The sequence below is a fragment of the Oratosquilla oratoria genome, chromosome 8 (genome assembly GCF_046742065.1).
Source record: "Oratosquilla oratoria isolate Oo_2021 chromosome 8, ASM4674206v1, whole genome shotgun sequence".
In the NCBI taxonomy this organism is placed as follows: domain Eukaryota; kingdom Metazoa; phylum Arthropoda; class Malacostraca; order Stomatopoda; family Squillidae; genus Oratosquilla; species Oratosquilla oratoria.
This window is the reverse complement of record NC_134784.1, coordinates 6,577,858-6,600,357: the sequence shown is the minus strand read 5'-3', so window position 1 is coordinate 6,600,357 and position 22,500 is coordinate 6,577,858. Positions and strand designations below refer to the sequence as shown.

Sequence of the window (22,500 nt, the reverse complement as noted above, 5' to 3'; positions counted from 1 at the left end):
ATACATGATTTCAAGAAGTCTACAGCGACAATGGCGTTGTTGAGCTTATATTGAAGCTTTAATTTGTCTCGTGCAACAAATTTCTGTGCTGGTTCCAAATAGCTGAGAAGGTGTCCAAAAGACATTTGGTGCGGCTTTCTCTTTTTTAATTTTTCCAATACGTATTTCGACCTTACTCCGTCATCCTCAGGGAGGGAGTTACAACGTTTGGTGATTACATAGGTTTATACACAGGCCTGTAATCACCAAACATTGTAACTGCCTCCCTGAGGATGACCGAGTAAGGTCGAAATACGTATTGGAGACACTAAAAAAGAGAAAATCGCACCAAAAATGTCTTTTGGACACCTTCTCAGCTATTTGGAACCAGCACAGAAACTTGTTGCACAAGACAAATTAAAGATTCAATGTAAGCTCAACAACGCCATTGCCGCTGTAGACTTCTTGAAATCATGTATATATATATATATATATATATATATATATATATATATATATACACTATATATATATATATATATATATGTATATATGTGTATATATATATATATATATATATATATGTATATACATATAGATATGTATATACCTATATATATATATATATATATATATGTATGTATATATACATGCGTAAGTAACCAATAGGAAAAAGTAAAACAACGAAGCAGAGCGCTTCCGTATAACTGCATCCTCAGTGCTGATACAAAGAAGGAATTATAAAATGAAGAAGCATGGTACAGAATATGTGACTGAGTGAGACATGGTAAAGAGGGAATTCGGAGAGGTAGTGGAAGAAGTACACGTGACATTTGATACCACCTTGGTAACCAACAAGTATGGGACAATTGCTCATAACTGGTATATCACAATTTAAATAATTTCGAAATTTCATGGCAAATATAACTATCTAATTTGTACAAACATTGATAGAGATTAACATTTATTCCCTTACTAGATTTGATCAAACTGCATTCAATTAAATTTCTTTCTGTGATGTTATTGTTGTATGTAATGACTTTAATTATCTAAGTTGTAATATACCAGTTATAAGCAATTGTCCCATACTTGTTGGTTACCAAGACGGTATCAAATGTTACGTGTACTTCTTCCACTACCTCTCCGAATTCCCTCTTTACCATCTCAGTCATATATTCTGTACCTCGCTTTTTCATTTTATAATTCCTTCTTTGTATCAGCACTGAAGATGTAATTATACGAAAGCGCTCTGCTTCGTCACTTTACTTTTTCCTAGTGGTTACATACACATTTGAGATTGAACACATGTTCCTAGTGTTTTTATTGCACACACACACACACACACACACACACACACACACACACACACATATATACAAATATATATATATACAGTATATATATAAACATGAACACCACTGACTTGCTTAAAGTCGACCCCCATGTAGACGGTGATGAGGACCGAGTCCAGTAGGGCTGCGTAGTCGCCCCGAGCCATCTCATGGTTGACGCTGACGATGTTGGTGGTGTAGAACCCAGAGTTCTTGCGCCATGCCCTCCCGTAGAAGGTGTCAGGCGAGGCGTCCTAGGAGGAGCCCAGGAGGGATTGCGTCATCGAGAGGGTGACCATACCATAAAACGGGGAAAAAAAAAAAAAAAAAAAATATATATATATATATATATACATTTGTATTCATCTTCTCATTTGTTTGTTTATCTAATAAATCAATTTATTTATGTAACTATTCATGCATTGATCTATCTATTTGCATTATAGTGTATTTCCTTTTCCTCTTATTCTTACTATTCTCGCTCACACAAGACAATCATTAAATGTTAATATTTTATTTTTATTTTTTCCTTATTTTCCATTTTTTCCTCACCATCCTGGACGTGCTTTGGACAGTTTAGCAGTACTAGATAATATTCAAATAGGAACGTTATCTGATGCTTAAACTCAACCATTTTTTTTCTGAAACGAATTCTAATTCAGCAGAGATGTCTACCTCCTCACCGGTATTATCACTACTCTGAACTAGCAACAATGAATGAGTCTGGAGATCCTGAGCCACGGGTAAGTGGCAGTAATACCACACAAAAAAAAAAACAAAAAAAAAAACAAAGGATGGTACCAGCAATCGTTTGATCCTGAGTGGCTGCAAGACCCTTAACTGAAAGACTGGGTAAAACCAGATTCAAAGGACAAGAATGGTGTATTTTGTTGTGTGTGTGACTGGAAACTCAAAACAAGTAATAAATCTGCCCTGATGAAGCACAAAGCTTCCTTAAAACACACAAAGTATTTCGAAGCAAAGAAACGCACTCTTAACATTCAGCAATATTTTAAGAAGTCCACAGAATGAGGAAAGCTTCAAGATAAGATAGCAAAGGCAGAATTGCTTTTAGAAGGATATATAGCAGAACATGGAGTCCCTTTTGCACAAGTTGATCATTTAGTGGAAGTTATAAACAAAATGGCCTCTGATTGTGAAATTCTTCAGGGCATGAAAAAAACTAATGCTTTTTACATATCATAGGATGAAATTGCATGGGAAGAAAATGCGTCGATGCGAAATTTTGGAAAGAAAATAAGTTTTCTTTAATTACAGATGAATGTACAGATGTTTCTGTATCACAAGTTCTTGCAGTGATGGTCCGGTTTTATAATGAATAAAAGTGTAAAGTTACTGACGCACTTTTAGATGTAGTAGTTGATAATGCGAGTGCTGAAGGATTGTTTAAATCAGTAAAGGAGTTACTGAAAAGTAAGGGTATAACCCTACAAAACATAATAGGGTTTGCTAGTGACAACTGCTCCACAATGTTAGGAGGACATAAAGGATTTCAGGCTTACCTTAAACATGAAATTCCATCTGTTTTTATTTTAGGGTGTTTGTGTCAAGCCAGCAATACCCTGCCTTCCTGGCTTGAATATTTTCTGAAGGAAGCTTACGGTTATTCTACTCGTAGCAGCAAACGTCAACACCTTTTTCAGATTATCCAAGATGCTGCCCAGATGTTGCATAAAATGTTAAAGTTGTCAAAGACTCGATGGCTGTCTAGAGGTTCCGTTGTCTTTAGAATATTAGAATAATTGGATGCCCTACAGCTGTTTTTTCAGGGAGAATCCAGCACAGATAAAGTAGATGGAGCAGCCAAGATACACAAAACGATGACAACTCCAGGAACGAAGCATCTTCGTCAACTATATTCTTCGGAAAGTAGACAAAATGAATATTGAATTCCAATCACAGTACTTTCGACTTTCAACTCTATATTGTACAATATCTGATGAATATAGAAGCATTTTAGCAATGTTTGTGAAAAAGAAGTACTTCCACAAGGGCTTAGCAGCATTGATCCCCGTGATCATTCAATACACAAGAATTGTGTGGCAGATGCGAGTCCATGCTTATTAATGAACCTCTAGGAGAAGCTGAAAAAAATATTTCGTCTTGACTGCCAGAAGTTTTTGGTGGAATTTCGCGCTCAAATGCGAAAGAGATTTGCTTTTGAGGAAGACGGTATTCTGGCCATGCTTCTGTGGCGAACAAGCCCCCACATATGCTATGTCGGCTTATGGCATCGCAACCCCAGCAGTGGGAGCAACCGTGAATTGATAGACTGTGTAGAAATAGTTGGCCTTCGGCCTCATATTAAGTGTGTGTAGAATAAGTCTTTAGTTCTCCTATATTGCATGTATTTGTATCCTCATAGAAACGCACTGCAGGCCTATGCCCGGTAACCCTGCTCCAGCCAGAGGTAGGCTACTTTTCGGTACTCAAGGAGAGTACTTAAAGGGTTGCCGGGGTCAGGTCGCGGTCAGTCTCCTTTTAGGCCTAGTCTGGGCCGGGTGTGTTAGTGTATGTACATAGTGACGTCAATAAAACCCAGAAGCTAAAACCGACTGTCAATCTTCCCGGTCGTCACTAGCCCAGTAACGGCATCTAGTTACATTGGTGAACCCGGAGTTTTGACTCGACACCCAGCCCGGTTGGTTTTTGTTTTTCTGGCGTTTTCGACACCACCCACCCCCCAATGGCGGTGCAACTTCCACCATTCACCTACGACATCGACCTCTGGCTCGCGCACATCGACGCTTGTTGGCCCACGGACGATGACACAGTCACCGACCACTACAAATTCAGACTGACAGTTGCGGCCCTCCCTGCACAGATTGCAGCGCGCATCTCTACACTCCTCACAGATCCCCCAGCGACTGCCCGGTACGACGCCCTCAAGGTTGCCCTCAAACAGGCGTGCGGGAGAACTACGGAGCTCGCCATGGAGGAACTCCATACCATCACCTACGACGGCGGCAGGCCCTCCGTCTTCCTTGAACGCCTGAAGGACCTCAATCGGGCCGCCGGATCACCGATGTCCGATGCATTAGTGATGTTTCGGCATAAACAATCACTCCCGCCGCACGTACGGGCGCCCCTTACGTTGTTAGACATTACTGATATCAGTGAATATGCGAAAAAAGCCGACAGGTTGTTCCACGCGCTCGCTCCGCAGGATATGGCAGCAGGATTAGTGCCCCCTGGATCAGTGAACAGTAACATTTCTAATCAGAGTGCTCGTGTGTATAACGTCGACAACAGTGCGCCGATTCGTGTGTGTAGTGATAATGCCTGTGCTTCTACTGACGCTATCGCGCGCGCCAGTACGGCGCGGCCTGCACCAGCGGACACCTTGGATGTGCGCTTAGCGCGTGTCGAAGGCATGCTGGAACAACTAGTCGGTGCAGGGGGCGTGCGCGACCCACCTCCTCCACGTCGACGCGCGTATTGTTTCTACCACACTACGTTTGGCCCCAGGGCTAGAAACTGCAGCCTTCCATGCACTTGGTTTGAGCATCAGCCATGGTCACGGGGGACGGGAAACGCAGCAAGCGGGAGGCGATAGTCCCTCCCGCTTCCACGCAGGATATGCCGACGGCCTGTCCTCCACGCCCCCGTCACAACCCCCCTCGCCCGTCCCGGGCACACAGTCGCGCCCTATTGCGCGTCACGGATACGGTGACTGGATGTCACTTCCTCGTCGACACGGGTGCCGTCATTAGCGTTGTCCCCCCCGCCGCTAAGGACAGGACGCATGCACATACGGCGTACGACCTCTTAGCTGCCAACGGCACTCCAATTGCCACATACGGCACCAGGCACTGGCGCGTCTCCTTTGCCCCCGAGCTATCATTCCCGTGGACTTTCGTGGTGGCGGACGTAGGACAACCCATCTTGGGACTGGACTTCTTGCGGGAACATGACATTTTGGTGGATGCACGGCGCCAACGGTTGATACACAGGCCTTCCAACGCCTTTATCCGCACCTTCCTCTGGACGTCCCCAGCGCCGGTGCTTACGCACGTTCAGGGGCCTTCACCGTACAACGACATCGTCCGAGAATTCCCCTCCATCACGTCCAGTCTACCCCATCCACGAAAACTGAGTCACACCGTTGAGCATACCATTATCACGCAAGGACCGCCGTGCTTCGCCCGTCCCAGACGCCTCCCGCCGGAACGCTTGCAAGCAGCAAAGCAAGAGTTCGAACTTTTGCTGCAGGATGGTATTGCGCGCCCGTCGGCCAGCAGTTGGGCATCGCCCCTGCACTTAGTGCCGAAAGCCAAGGATGGTGAGTGGCGTGCATGTGGGGATTACAGAGCTCTTAACGCGATGACGCAACCGGACCGTTACCCGATACCTCATGTGATGGACTTCCATGACAGGCTGCACGGGAAGACTGTGTTCTCCAAAATCGACTTGATGCGCGCGTTCCATCAAATCCCCGTGGCAGAGGAGGACATCCCCAAGACGGCTGTCACCACCCCATTCGGCCTGTTTGAATTTCCGGTCATGAACTTTGGCCTCCGGAACGCCGCACAAACCTTCCAGCGTTTCATGAACCAGGTGGTGCAGGGACTAGACTTCGTCGTGGTATACATCGACGACATCCTCGTCGCTTCAGCATCCCATCATGAGCATTGCCAACATCTCCGCCTTCTTTTCCAGCGACTCCATGATCACGGCTTGCGGATTCACCTTGCAAAATGCGTGTTCGGGACCGAGTCGGTCGACTTCCTCGGCCATAGAGTTTCGGCGTCGGGTATTTCGCCCCTTCCGCAAAAGGTGAAGGCGATCGACGACTTCCCACAGCCGACCACCATCCGTAAGTTGAGACAGTTCCTCGGTCTGGTAAATTATTACCACCGGTTCATCCCGGGGGCTGCGGGCCTCCTCGTGCCGCTGTACGATCTTCTTAAGGGAACAAAAAAACACTCGCCGAAGCCGCTACAATGGTCCGCGAGTGCAGAGCAGGCATTCCAGGCTATTAAGCACCGCCTTGCGCAGCTGTCCCTCCTCGCATATCCTGTGCCGGGAGCGACGGCGGTCCTCACGACAGACGCGTCGGCAGAGGCAGTGGGCGCCGTCCTCCAGCAGGAGGTGCAGGGCGTCCTCTCCCCGATGGCATTCTTCAGCAAGCGATTGAATGACGCCCAACGCCACTACAGCGCTTTTGATCGAGAACTTCTAGCCATATATGAAGCAGTGCGCCACTTCAGCCATTTCCTAGAGGCGAGGACGTGTAGGGTGCTTACAGATCACAAGCCCCTTACGTATGTTATGGCAAGCCCAGGAAACAAGCTAACCCCGAGAGCCAGACGCCACCTCGCATACATATCTGAATTCACAACGGAAATCGGGCATATACGGGGATCTGATAACACCGCGGCGGACGCATTGTCTCGTAGTACCAACGCAATTACGCGTTCCGCAACGCTGGACTATGCTGCAATCGCGCAAGCACAAGCGGAAGATGAGGAGTTACGGGAGCTAAAAGAAGGAACCACGTCGCTCCGGCTAGTACTGCAGCAGGCTGAGGGACTGGCGGCCCCATTGTGGTGTGACATCTCCACGGGGCACGCGCGCCCTTACATCCCGAAAGCATTCCGCCAATCTTTGTTCCGCCATTTCCGCCATTTCCGGGATCCTCGCGACACAACGCCTAATTCAGAAACGGGCCGTGTGGCCAGGGATGAAGCGGGACCTAAATGCATGGGTGCGCACGTGCATTCCGTGCCAGACAGCGAAAATCCATCGGCATACCAAGCTCCCGCTCCAGCAGATACCAACACCAACCCAGAGATTTCATACGGTCCACATCGACATTGTGGGACCCCTACCCCCCTCCCGGGGGTACCGTTTCCTCCTCACCTGCGTTGACAGAGCAACTAGATGGATGCAGGCAATTCCCATGGTGGATAGTACTGCGGAGTGTACAGCCTTCCATTTTCTGCATGGTTGGGTGGCTAGTTTGGGAGCCCCTCACACAATCATCACGGACCAGGGCCCGCAGTGGGAATCGAAGGCGTGGACAGATCTTCTACTATTCCTTGGCACAAACAGGCAGCGTACCACCGCATACCATCCCCAATCCAACGGAATGGTAGAGCGTTTCCATAGGAGACTGAAAGAAGCCCTTCGCGCCCAACCACATCCAACGTCGTGGGCAGACGCACTCCCAATCGTTCTCTTGAACATCCGTTCTACCGTGAAGGAGGACCTCCAGCTCACGCCAGCGGAACTGGTCTACGGCGAAGACCTACGCCTGCCAGCACAGTACACGCCTCCACTTGACACGTACTCAGAACTAACGTTCATGCCTGCCCTTCGCCAAGCCATGAGGTCTTTCACACCTCGGCCGCCGAGACCTCCTGTAGCATCCGCCACATACCACCACCCCACGCTCATGTCGGCAGACAAGGTATTTCTCCGTGTAGACGCGCGTGCTGGCTCTTTGGCGCCGAGGTACACAGGCCCTTACCAGGTGCTGGCACGCGCACAAAAGCACGTCACCGTACAGATAGGTGGCCGGCGCTCAGCGGTATCATGGGATAGGGTGAAACCCGCCCACGTGGATGCAAACGCCCAGTCTACCCTTACAGTACCTACCCCTCCTCCCCCAAACCATCCCCCTCCTCCTCTCGTGCCGTCCTCCAACCCACCCCAGTCACATCGCCTTTCTAATACCACTCCTCCTCCTCCTCCTCGAGTACCTTCCCCCAACCCTCCCCATCCACATCGCACTTCTACCACCCCTCCTCCAATTCCCACTCCCCACACAATTGTCATACACCCGTTCCCTGAACAGAAAGAAACAGTCACACCCTCTTCCCCAAGTCGTTCCAATAGTCCTCCCCCTCCTCAACCCCTTCCTCTTCACCCCCCTCACGCGGTCCTCGTTCATCCCAGGTCAACCCAAGATGAAATGGTACACCTTTCCCTCCCGCCCCCCTCACCCTCTCAGCCTCGTCCTTCAACACCTCCTCATCGAAACCCAACTCCCCCCACCCCCTACTTCCCCCAGGCAGAGCCGACACCACACCCGCAGCCGCTCCATGGCAGTCAGGACCTTCCGCGCCCACCGACGCCCACACAGAATACACCAGAGTCCATCGCACTCCCCGCGCCGCTCAGTCCCCACCAGGGCCACCTCCACATAACCCCAGGAGACGGAGAATTCAACCCGGAGGGCACGATATTGCAGTCGGGCCGGGTGGTGCGTAGACCCCAAAGGTACCAGGTTAATAGTGTGTACCCGACCCCGGCGGGGGCCGGTACTTGGTACGGGGTCACCGGCACCCTTTTCCTGCCCATAGGCGCGGCGCCCCCGTGTCTCGTGTTTCCGAGCGCTCACCCAGTCGGACATCACGAATCCCGCGGCCACTGACGTCACTCATGGACGCCTCCACGATGGATACCGCCCACCGTCGCCGCCGCCCACGAGCAACTCTGCGCTTCTTCGCTCGACGTCACGACTGCTACCGCCGTCACCGCCACCGTCTGCGCCCCTGTCGGAAGTCCGCGCTTCCACTGACATCGCAGACGGCCTATGCTCCCGCTGCCGCAGTCGTCGCCGCCGATGTCGCCGCCTCCACAGCTTCCTCCCTCCTTTGACGTCACCCACGCCCCGCCTCCCTGCTTGGACATCACGATTCCACGCTTCGCAGGGGAAGGGGGGTAAATGTGGCGAACAAGCCCCCACATATGCTATGTCGGCTTATGGCATCGCAACCCCAGCAGTGGGAGCAACCGTGAATTGATAGACTGTGTAGAAATAGTTGGCCTTCGGCCTCATATTAAGTGTGTGTAGAATAAGTCTTTAGTTCTCCTATATTGCATGTATTTGTATCCTCATAGAAACACACTGCAGGCCTATGCCCGGCAACCCTGCTCCAGCCAGAGGTAGGCTACTTTTCGGTACTCAAGGAGAGTACTTAAAGGGTTGCCGGGGTCAGGTCGCGGTCAGTCTCCTTTTAGGCCTAGTCTGGGCCGGGTGTGTTAGTGTATGTGCATAGTGACGTCAATAAAACCCAGAAGCTAAAACCGACTGTCAATCTTCCCGGTCGTCACTAGCCCAGTAACGGCATCTAGTTACACTTCCGATGAGAGAAGCTTACACTTTATTGTGAAATTGGCGGTCAAGTTTCCTACACTGACTAAAAAAGAAGACTTAGACGACCTGCAGGATGAATGGAACTATTTTTTGCATTTCAAGGAATCACTGAAAAATATGAGTGACTCGGCAACTAATTTCTAGCATGAACTGCAGACGATGAGAGATGGCCATAACCGCCAGAAAGTCTGCCTCCTCTCTAACTTCATGTGCTATCTACTGGCTCTACCTCAGTCGTCTACATGCGTTGAGAGAGTATTTTCTCAATTTAACATTATCAAAACTAAACGAACAAGCAGCCTTCCTGCGTCAACTGTTGCAAACCGACTTCTAGCTAAGCAAGCAATTACACGACAGGAAACAACTTGCAACCAGTGGGAGCCATCGACATCACTAATAAAAGATGTTTTATTTTGTCGAAAACATTAGACTACATTTTCTTTTGTGGAAACTTTGAAACTCCCCTACGTGGACATGATGAAAAAGACCATTCAGTAAATCCAGGGTATTTAGGAGATTAGTAAATTTTGCATCTAAATTAGATCCAGATTTGAAGAATCACTTGGAAACCAGTACAGTCTTCAAAGGTGTTTCTAAGACCATTCACAATGAGATACTTGACTGCCTGCTACAAATAAACCATGAGGAGATAAGGACGTGAATAAAAAAGTCTCCTTTGTAGCTGTCATGGCTGATGACACAACAGATCTTTCGGAACACCCAAATGGTCCTTGTTCTACGGTACGTAATGAATGGAGAAATAATTGAGCGTTTTTAGGGATTCTTTATTCCAGAAAATCAAACTGCAGATATCATATCAAAACGTAATTTAGAACAATACTTCAAGGAAATGGACAAAAACTGATAGCTCAGGCATTTGATGGTGCAAATGTAATGAAGGCAAAAAAAAGCATTTCAAGCAAAAATAAAATAAGTTTATAGTAATGCACATTTCATTCACTGTTATGTACAACAATATAATTTGATAATAAGAATTGCAACAAGTATTACACGAATTGTAAGAATATTTTTCTCTAACATTCTAACTATTCCAATTTCTCGCAAGATCATTGCAACGGGAGTCCATTTTTAATGAATATCAGCATGGCACGTCCATCATCTACGTGGTCGGACTTCATCATACGGACCATACACGGAATTCATGAATATTGCGACCTTTCATAAATGCCTTACTGAGATTTAGTCAATAAAAATGCATATCGAAAACCGGCAAAAGCAACAGGGATTTAAGAATACCTGAATGATGATTATTTCAAGTTTTAATTAGTGCTTTTTCATTAGATTATGCCTCATGTTAATATAATATAACCAAATGCAGTCTCAAGAAATGTGAGGATTTACAACTTAGAGAATAATGTTTACACGTACATACATTACGTGTTAATTTGGAGATACAATCTGACTTGTGAGTCCCCAGAAAGTGAGTTCTTGTGAATGGCTTTGCTTATTTACAGTAAGTGTGTGTGTGGTATATTTATATATTTGGAAGAGGTGACTTGCAGTGAGGTAGTAGTGAGGGTGAATGAATTAATGAGATGCAAGTTATGGTGGATGAGGTGTTGTGTTGAGACGTTGGATCGTGCGTTGCATTTGTGAGATTTGGTTCTTTTTTTCTTTGTATGTTTGACAGCGGTAGGTGTGGTTGGTAGCCATTGTTAGGTAGGACAAAGGAGATGTAAAGAGCAGCAGCAGCAGCCATATTGGTCATTACGGGGCTGCTTGCGAATTGAATGAGGGTGTAAAGAGTGGAAAGTGTTAAGAACCACTGACTTACTTTAAGTGTCAATTGTATTTAAAGTTATCACTTGAAGAGGTAGTTTGTTGGAAAGATTTACAATGCGTTTAAAGAAAAGAAAGAAAGATTGATTGGTGTTTGATCTGTTCTGGACTCTTTTGTAGGCCTTATTTCTTGTGATAGTACTACGGTCCAGAATAAAATACTGATGTATATTGATATTAAGGAAAGCATGACTAAGCTAAGTAGACTTAAGGCTCTTGGTAGGGTTTATTACGAGGTCGATAAGTATTTGTAGTTACGCTGGTTGTGATTGACCAAGAGTCCTAGGACAGAGCAGACAGAGAAAGTGAAATATGGGCCGTTTGTTTGTAGTTCTTAAGTTGGCATAAATGAAAGGAGAATTGTAGGACAGAAAAAGAAGAGAAGATAGATAAAAACCAACAGCATCTGGTGTTCCCAGGCGGTCACCCATCCAAGTACTAACCAGACCCAACGCCACTTAATTTCGCTGATCGGACGAGAAGTGGTGTGATCAGAGTGGTATAGCAGATGGCCTTTGATGACCAACCTTTTCTCAACTTAAACAACATTTTTCTCCATCCTTCGCTCAAAAAGGAATACCGACCACTTATTTTACAATCCCTCCGTTCTTCTAACCACCTTGGATATCTCCTATACCAACTCTATGACTCCACAAAAACAGAAACGTCGGTTATTTCCGACAAAATACTAAAGAAATACATATAATGAATAAACAATTAAATACATACATACATGAATGAATAAATAAATATACAAATAGAAAATATAGATAAATAGCTGGATACGCAAATAAGACAAATATATACAAAAATAGAATAAATAGGTATACAAATAAAAAAAACATCTACAAGACCCCCAGTATCCCTTCTCGGCTCAGCTCACCCGAAGGGCTTGATGGAGCGCCGTACCTTCCACCACTTTCCACTTCCACTCGTCCTGGGCCACCAGCTCCTCGAAGCTGTCAAAGGGGATGTGAACCTGCAAAGTTGAGACGGAGAAAGGACTTGAATACGAGGTGACTTGTTAGTTACATGGAGGAGAGGAAAAAAATTGAATTAGCCTTAACCGCGAATTAAAATCGTCAAAGTGAAGAATGTAATGGCAGCTTGCATTCTCTTACTAGTATTCGACCAACTGGATAGAGTACTAGAGCAAGTTGGCTAACCACGTCAAACCAAATATGTAAATAAGAGTGCGGACATATGACCCCATGAGCAATGTGCCCCACATCCTCATGAAACTTTTATTAAAAGTTCCTCGAAAAGAAATCCTTTGCTGGTATCCATATCTGAAAAAGTAAGGGCATAAGCCTTAGTTAAGGGGTTATATAAAAGATGGCAATGTAAAGAATACGTTACCGCTGAGATATTTTCTCAACAGCATTTCCTCCCGGTCTCTCTCACTCTTGAACATATATCGTACAAGCTATAGGGAACATTTTCAACCAAAGTAGAGAGAAGTCTTGTGCCTTTCTCTCCTTGTGCTTTCCTTCCTTCCTTCCTTCTTACTTCTTACCTTGGGCGAGATGAGCATCGCCTTCAAGTTGGACTTGTACACCGTGATGAAGATAAAGCTGACCAAGATCCAGAGGGACCCTACAAGTCGACCAGAGAGCCCAGTTGGGGACATCCGCTCAGCTGCGCGTGGACAAGCAGGTGGGTAAGAAAATAATAATTAACAACAACAGCAATGAAAATACTACTACTACCAATACGGTAATAGTAATATATACTGCACCTACATACATATGCCAGATATCCGGGTCCTAAATGTTTGAGTCCGAAATATCCAGGTTTTAGATGCTCATGTCCCAGATATCTGGGTTCTAGATACCCGGATCTTAAATGTCCGGTTCCTACGTGTCTTGGTTCCAGATATCCGGGTCAGAAATATCCATGTCCCAAATGTCCGGGTCTCAAATTTCCGTCAACCACCCCCAGCAGGCGCGGATCTAGGAACAAAGTTTGGGGGGGGCCCGACGGCAGAATTTTCGGTTGTTTAACGAGCATTAGCATTACCGTTTCTCCACTCACGGGATTCTTATTTGTTAATAACTGGCGGACTGACCTAAATGAATGGGCATAACCATCTGCTCTAGGTGCCAGTGTTTCTCTTCGGATTCAAATGAGAGAGGAATTTTGTATCTTATCAAAACTTTATTGAAAGTAAGAAATTAATAGCTAGAGACCTAGAGACATTAGACCTCAATTTAAATGTAGAATATATATATAAGACAGTAAGCATTATACTTTATATTATTACCTATAATTGTAGCCTTAAAAGTAACATGCAAAGGTTATTACACTGAAAGGATTATTCACACTGCAGCCTAAGCAAATAGGAAACGGCGGTTCCATAAATGATACAATGATAATAAAAATTGATTATAACATGGATTAAACATGGATTATAAAAATGAAATAGTGAACTGAAATGAAATCGGGCCAACGGCCAAAAGGGGGGGGGGGCCCGGGCCCCCTGGGCCCCCCCCTTATATCCGCGCCTGACCCCCAGCAGATGTCCATTCCAACAAACTTGAAGACTTACACTGTGCGAGCAGGACGGCGAAACCCCACTTAAAGGAGTTGCTGAAGAGTGTAACGACCCCAGTGCTGTTGCCGCCGTCTGACACTGTCCTGACCAACCAAACACAGAAGATGATGAAGACCGAGGCCAGTGCGATGTAGAGCCACACCTGTCCATAGGAGATATGGAAAACAGAGAACAAGAATAGAGATCACTTTTCCCCGGCGGCGCGAAATTGTCCACAAGAATAGAAGCGCCGGTAAGCTACAGCCCAAAACGACAAATTTCCCCGACAAATTTCCAATGGATCAGGGCCTATCTATCCTAATACCCTTTAATGGTCATTGGCTAACATTATCTACTCTACGGAGGTTTATGGTCTGTAATGTGTAATCAAATAAGGAAAAGGACCAGTGACGGAAACCTGTTTGCATGTGGTGTTCCTGCAAGCTGGAGAGGGAAGCTGCCCATTTTCAAAACCTATCAACACCCTCACCTCCATCAGGTGCAGTCCTGAGGGGCTGACACTCGGTCTTCGGATTGGGCGCAAAAGCTCTCTTTATCCACTTCAACTTTTTCACAAATGGAAAGCAGAAATCTTTGTGAGGTTCCAAGGACCGTTGCAAGCCAAAGTCGGGCTGCATGTTTTCCATTTAATGAAACTCGAAGCAACACTTAAGTAATGATATTCAGCTAAGTGTACTAAGAGCTGAGATACACTGGGCTGAGGGCGAGGAACGTACATCGTAAGTGTAGGGCTTGACAAAGGCGGCCAGATCGGGCTCGAAGTCGGGTCTCTTGTAGAAGACGCGCTGCTCCGCAATGAACATGGGCTCGCTGAATGAGGCTGCTTGGGACCGCTGCTCCGACAGGGCAAAAGGTCCCACAGCCAGGGCCACCTCCTGCGAAAAAAAAGGGTGGCTGTGAGGAGCCTACGCCAGGGGGAGCTGAGTAGCTGCGGCCAAGGCCGTCACCTTTGTCCTATGTGCTTGGGTAGTTAACTAGCAGTCAGTGCTGGGAATCGGAGAGGAGTACGGGATATGAACCCACAACTAAGCGAGTGCGAGACCAGCACGCTGTCGATGACGCCACCTCATTGAGTCCCACGAAGAACAAAGATAACTTCATCTCGCCTCTCCCCAGGGGCACCCTTTCCAGTTGTTACAATCAAGGGAGGGAATGAAGAAATAACATAGACATCTACATCAATTGATTTATATATTGTATGAAGATGTAATATACGAAATACATCACCGTCTACTTTTTGTTTCATCCTGGGGTGTGTACAGTATATACAATATAAACATTCACACACACTCATTAGCAACACCCAAGACTGAATAAAATTCAGCACTGCGAGTCGGCACTCCAACTCTGGTGGGCAAGGAGTTGTGTGTGTGTGTGTGTGTGTGTGTGTGTGTGTGTGTGTGTGTGTATTTACCTAATTGTATTTACCTAGTTTGTATTATACGGGAAGGGGAGCTATGCTCGTAGTGACCCGTCTTTGTATCTCGCAATATAGTTTGTTCTTAAATTCTTGCATGGTGTTTGCATACTCTATTGTTTCGTCCAATTTGTTGTGTGTGTGTGCGTGCGTGCGTGTGTGTGTAAAGTCACAGCATAACCCATAGACCAGCATATATATGAGCTCTCATCAGGAGGGTAATAGATGTCGATCACAAGTCCGCCACGTGATCTAAGACCGAGATGAATCACACACACACACACAATGTATATATATATATATATATAATATATATATATATATATATATATATATATATATATATATATCACTGGTGAGAAATGTAGTAACACATTTGTAAATCATATTTAACACCACAGTCGGACGAAAGAAAGAGTTTAGTAAACTATAATCCTCATCAGTAGTACTACTGAAGAGGATTGCAGTTAGCAATCGAAATATATAGTTTCGCTTACTCAACTCTTTCTTTGGTCTGACTGTGGTTAGTTGTGATACATATATATATATATATATATATATATATATATATATATATATATATATATATACATATATATACATATATATATATATATATATATATATATATGTGTGTGTGTGTGTGTGTGTGTGTGTGTGTGTGTGTGTGTGTGTGTGATTTATCGCAAGTCGATGGTGATTATGTTATGCTAGATTCTTGTTATGTACATATATTCCTTAACCGAGTGTTACCGTGGCAAACAAAATAGATGAATATGCTTGGTCTCCTACTGGGCAGGAATGCTATGGATAAAATCGATTGCCTAACAGTTGAAAAATTAATAAACGAATGAACGAATAAATAGATAGGTAAATGCATGGTGAATACGTAAGTAGATAAATAAGTGAATAAACGATAAATCGAAGTGTCCACCACAGCATACCCAACACTTCACTATACTATCTGCTCTCGATTCTCTATTTCCTTGCATTACTTCTGATCCAGGCAATGGGCAGGGTACAGGGATGACCCTTCATCCACGAGAAACTAAGATAAGAAGAAAACCAGGGTGATGGATGGGAGTGGGATGGGTGCATGCCTTGGATGGCTGACCTCCCTTGTAATGGTGAGGGAAATTCTTGACGCCGCCTGGGAGACTCCAATCCTTGCTGACTTACCCTCCGCCGAAGTTGCCCCATCATGCCGCTCCAGGATCCGTTGGGAAACCGGATGCCCCACTTGTTGTCTGGCGACCGAATAATGTTGTAGCTGAAAAAAAAAAAAAAATTGGAGACAAGGGAACTTTTCAAACAGGAAATGCGTTTCTAAGGTTTACAATACACAGTGCTGCGCACATCTAAAATTACAACTACTAGGTTACATTTTTTTTTTTAAACAAAATTCTATGGTCTGCAGCACACTCACCCAAAACCAGAACTAGGTTACGTTATATTTATCATTGTTATCATTTTTGTGACAAAATCTCAAGGTGTCTGCCTGCTTCGATGAGAACGGGTAGGCGCTGCCTGAGCCCTAAAACAAAGTTCAACATTTCGCTAGAACAGGAGACTACAATTCAGAAACCGGAAAATATGTCCCTTCTCCCTTATTTTCCCTTTCTTCCTTCCTACTTGACTTTCTTCTTTCCATCGGCTCTTCCTCCTAAATTTCCTCTAATCTTTTTTTCCACCTTTCATTCCTGTTTTACTTACCAGAAACTCTCCTTCCTGGCGAGTTCCCGAAGGATATTGAAGAGTATACCTTTCCACTGGCCTCCCTCCAGATACGTATAAGGCGGAAGCTGTTGGGAACACATTATTGAGTTAGACGTGCAACATATGAATCTGCTACACTTCTGAGACTGGCTACCGTGGGTGGTACAGTCACTTTTTCCTTCAGTCTTCTATTTGCATTCATTTCCAAATACACACACACACACACACACACACACACACACACACACACATATATATATATAATTTGGTTGCTGGAGAACATAGAATATTTATCAATACATATATATATATATATATATATATATATATATATATGTGTGTGTGTGTGTGTGTGTGTGTGTGTGTGTGTGTGTGTGTGTGTGTGTGTATACATATATGTATATATATATATATATGTATATATATATATATATATATATATATATATAATACTAGTGACCCACTTTTGGAGAAGAATAAGCGAAAATAAAAAGATCCGTATATTTCGATCACTATCTGTGATCCTCTTCAGCAGATGTGATTACAGAGTGGATAAAAACATGTATATATACAAAAGTAGTGAGGTGGACAGGTAGGGACGGGGACTCAGGTCACGTGTCCGGCGCTACGTGGGCATTGGTGGATTTTGTCCACTGTTAGTATAGATGGTAGCAGTCTATTTACCGCTAAGTAAGCTATGAAATCTGATGACCATTGGCCATTGGAAATATAATTAGGAATATTATTTATTAAAGAGGATTCTATTATTTTTCTTCTAAAACTGCATTTAGATTTATAAATCAGTTTAGCGTCATCCCAATTTATTTGATGGATTTTATTGGCGACCTACTAAAATACGGCGGAGTTTTCGTGCATATATATATATATATATATATATATATACATATATATATATATATACATATATATACATATATATATATATGTGTGTGTATATATATATATATATATATATATATATACACACATATATATATATGTGTGTATATATATATATATATATATATATATAAATATATATTGTGTTTTTCGGAAGCAATTTTTCTCTAATGCATGTAGTATTAAATGCGACGGAAATCTCGGCGTTGATGATCTTTTTCTGAAGACTTTCATTTCTTCAGGAGAGGCGTTTCTCATCTTTACTTAAGGAATACAGGAACTCTCCGTAAGTGTATGGCATGAAGACAAATAAAGTCGATTCTGTTATTTACTAGCAGGACGTTTCGTAACTCTTGTTACATTTTCAGTTGAATACAATGGTTTTTATACATGGGTTATAAACACAAAAACTAACACTGGGAAAGGTCAGCACAATATTACTGAACATTGAAGTACATGGCGCTCCGTGGGGAGCCTTAACGGAGGAGTGGCGAAATATCTCTACTGGAGGGAAGGGTCAAGAGATCACCACTCTGGATGTTGATTGAGGGTAATAAATCTTTTATATAAAGGGCTTCCAATAGTGAAAGGCGATGGGCATCGTCATTCTGGCCTAGGATTATGTTGCCTTTAACCAGAAGTTCTCTCGTCGGGTGGATTCCATGGTCGTGTAGGTAGTGATTCTTGATGGATCCTGCTTGTAGGTGGCAAGTGAGGCGTCTGGAGAGGCGAGTAGTCGTCATTCCTATATAAGAAGCACGAGTTCCACAGTTCTCGTGTTGATATGTATGCATGTAGATGACGTTTCTCCTCTGGAGGGGCTCTGGTGGAGGGAAGGGGTTGTTTCTTAATGAAAGGTTGGAAGACTTCTTAGACTGGTAAAAGATAATAAAATTGAGATATTTATCTTTGGGTATCAGTTTTACATTGCGGCAGATAATATTCTTCATTACTCTTTCTTCAATTTTATCTGCTGATGTCATGTGGCTTTTGTAAAACAGTTTTATGGGTGTCTTATTTGGGGCCTCGGTGTGGGAGGTTATCTCCAAGGTACCATCGGTCGACTTCATCCTTGATATTTTTCTCTACAATGTAATTAGGGAAACCATTGTTCACAAAAACTTGAGAGGTTCCATTCAAGTTCGTGGTGAACAAATGTCCAGTCTGAACAGTGGGTGAACGCCCTCCTGACGTACGCTTTAATAGTGGACCTTTTGTATCTTGCAGGGCACTCACTCTGTCCATTTAGACACCGTCCATTGTTGGTTGATTTCACATAGACACTGGTTTTATATCCAGAGTCAGAGTGGGAGACTTGTACATCTAGGAAAGGAAGGGAGCCGTTTATGCTATTTTCGATGGTGAAAGTGAGGCCTGATTCTTCCATGAGTCTCTGGCGGAGGTCTTCTAATTCATCAACGGTATTGAATCTGACGAAGATGTCGTCTATATATCTACAGTAGATACTAGGATTCTCCTCAGACAGGACCTTTTCCTCTATTTTTCCTATGAAGAAAGTAGTGAAGAGGACTCCAAGAGGGGATTCCATTGCTACGCCGTCAGTTGTACAAACATATGTCCTTTTGGGCTTCTAAAAAGTACTTCCTTAGTGCACAGTCGGAGAAGAGAGCATAGGGCGTGTTTAGGGATGTCTAAGGTGGGGGTGTTGTCATTGTGGTAGACTCTCTGGATGATAAATTCAATTGTTCTATCAACATCTATGCTCGTATATAGGGATTCGGCGTCTAACGAGACAATATTGTTCTCCTCTGGGGCTGGGGTTCCTTTCAGGATATATAAGAAGTCATTAGAAGACAAAAGGCTGTATGCGGAAGGTGTGTAGTGTTAGGATTTCGTTTAAATGTTTTGCTATCTGGTACATCAGGGTGGGGATCTGGCTGATGATGGGTCGTAGGGGGTTACCTGCTTTGTGTCTTGACATTCCCATATGCATATCCTAGGTCGGTCACCTTTATTCGTCTCCTAATATCCTTAAATAAGGATGAGGAACGTCTCTTTCGAAGAATTGAAAGTCTTCAGAAAAAGATGAACGCCGAGCTTTCCGTCGCGCGCGTGCGCACACACACACACACACACACACACACACACACACACACACACACACACTCTCTCTCGGTGGCGCGGTTGATAGAGTACTGGACTGCCAATACGGAGGTGCGGCAGTATCTGGTTCGAATCCTGCCCAGGGCCGAAATTATTTCGGTATCGCTGCGCTTCGGGTCGTTACTCCGACTCTCGTGGGCGGGAAGTTGTGTGTGTGTGTGTGTGTGTGTAAGGTCATAGCATTACCCATAGATCGGTCATACGAGCTCTGAGCTCTCCTCCGGGAGGGAAATAGCTGTCGATCACGAGTCCAACACGTGATTCGAAGACCAAGGTGAACACACACACACACAGTTGGTAGAACGCTGAGCTGCCACGAAAGTGGCCCGCAGCTCCTGGTTCGAATCCTGCCCAGGGCCGAAATTATTTCGGTACTGCTGCGCTTCGGGTCGTTATTCTGACTCTCGTGGGCAGGGAGTTGGGTGTGTGTGTGTGAGAGAGAGGTCATAGCATTACCCATAGATCGGACCTACGAGCTCTGAGCTCTCTTCCGGGAGGGAAATAGCTGTCGATCACGAGTCCAACACGTGATCCAAAGACCAAGTGAATACACACACACACACACACACACACACACACACACACACACACATATATATATATATATATATATATATATATATATATATATACACACACATACATACCAGGGAGGTAGCCAAATCAAACGCATGTACCCACTCCCACCCATTTCACCCCTTATCCACCACATTTTCTTCCCTCCCATCTTATCTCTTCATGGGTGACGGGTACTTTTTATGGACAAATGTATGAAAAATTTGAGATCTGGAGAGGAAGTTATTACATTGGCATACGCAGATGATATTGCACTGGTTGCAAACAACCCCATTGAACTTCAAAATGCATTAACTGCTTGGAACAGTGCATTGAAAAGAGTGAAAATGAAAATAAACACAAATAAAACAGAAGTAATGATGGTCGCAAGGCAAAAAGAAGAGATAGAAATATGGTTGAGAGGCGAAAAACTGAAATTAGTTGAAGAATTTAAATACCTAGGAGTAAAGATAGATGAAAGGTGTCAAATGGAAAAAGAAATATTAAATAGAATACAGTGCCATACAAATAATTTAAGAACGCTATATCCATTGATGCGAGAAAAACTTATACCCAAGCAGGTTAAGTTAACAATTTACAAAAATATTTTAAGACCAGTTCTAACATATGGGTCAGAAACATGGACATTGACAGAAAGGCTGAAAAGTAAGATACAAGCAGCAGAGATGAGAGTACTGCGAATAATAAAAGGTGTAACAAGGTGTGACAGAATAAGAAATGAAGAAATAAGAAGAGAGCTGGAAATAGAGCCAATATTAGAATATGTAGAGAAAAGCCAATTAAGATGGTTTGGCCACGTCATGAGGATGAATGAGCATCAGTACCCATTAAAATACTACCAGTGGCAGCCACAAGGAAAGCGTCCAACAGGAAGACCCAGGAAGAGATGGAGAGACGGTATCAGACAAGCCATAGAGTCAAGAGGAAGAACTATGGAAGAGGTGGAGAGTGTGCAGCTGTATGCTGATAGGGACTTGTGGAGGGACTTCGTGAGGCATCATCGCTGACAGGGCATCGCCCTACCTGGTGTATGGTGAGAAATGTGAGTGAGAAGGGTGACGGGTCATCCCTGTCGCTCACTGCCCTGGGTCAGAAGCAATACACAGATTCACAGCAAGGCCGCTTTATGCAATCGGCGATCCTCCTCCCCCCTCAATTATTATCGGCTTCGACATTCAACATGCGAATCTGCCATACTTCTAAGACTGGCTACCGTGGTTATAAATAATCACTCTTTCCTTCAATTTTCTCTTTGCACTCATTCTCAAATACATATTTCTTACATATTTGTTAACTTATCCATTTATTCTTGACCGGGGGAGTAATAGTAATAGCAGTGGTAATAATAATAATAATAATAATGATAATAATAATAATAATAATAATAATAATAATAATAATAATAATAATAATAATAATAATAATAATAATAATAATAATAATAATAATAATAATAATAATAATGATAATAATAATAATAATAATAATAATAATAATAATAATAATAATAATAATAATAATAATAATAATAATAATAATAATAATAATAATAATAATAAATACAAACCGCATTTGTAGCGAGGGCGTTCACTGAAAGAGCTTCAACTCTCCCCTTAGTTTTTAAAAGCGTTATTATAGCGGAGGGATTAAAGTCCCCAATGACTAAATCAGGAAAACTACTATCTGAAACCAAATGCTTACCCACTGATCTACCCTACAAAGACGAACTTAATTTGCTTCGAGGATCTCACCCACTCAGTAGTCACCAGGAGACAAGGGTTGCTCTTGCTAGTCATAACGGTTGTCCTTTCAAACTAGGAGACAGAGGAAGAAAACGTAGATGGTTGCTGTTCCAACTGAATGACCAGCCTAAGTTGTGGAGAGCTCTTGCTCCTCTTCTTATAACCGAACACTACCTACCGGATGAGTAAATGAATGTTTCTGCATTTTTTATAATTGGGAGCCCTGATTGAGGCGA

At 44.0% G+C, this 22,500-nt stretch overlaps 1 protein-coding gene and 1 pseudogene across 1 annotated transcript in view; both read right to left on the bottom strand.

The window, feature by feature from the left end:
* Positions 1 to 18,805, bottom strand: part of LOC143027289 (glutamate receptor ionotropic, kainate 2-like) — a 19,574-nt gene extending 769 nt beyond the window's left edge. Inside the window, exons 1-8 of the mRNA XM_076188557.1 lie at positions 18,776 to 18,805; positions 16,920 to 17,008; positions 16,386 to 16,476; positions 14,506 to 14,664; positions 13,784 to 13,931; positions 12,752 to 12,873; positions 12,119 to 12,214; positions 1,403 to 1,564 (exon numbers count right to left, since the gene is read on the bottom strand). Of these exons, the coding sequence (XP_076044672.1) occupies positions 1,403 to 1,564; positions 12,119 to 12,214; positions 12,752 to 12,873; positions 13,784 to 13,931; positions 14,506 to 14,664; positions 16,386 to 16,476; positions 16,920 to 17,008; positions 18,776 to 18,805 (897 nt within the window). The remainder of the gene's footprint in view (positions 1 to 1,402; positions 1,565 to 12,118; positions 12,215 to 12,751; positions 12,874 to 13,783; positions 13,932 to 14,505; positions 14,665 to 16,385; positions 16,477 to 16,919; positions 17,009 to 18,775) is intronic.
* LOC143027866 (5S ribosomal RNA) lies at positions 11,630 to 11,748 on the bottom strand (annotated as a pseudogene).
* Positions 18,806 to 22,500: the final 3,695 nt, after the last annotated feature.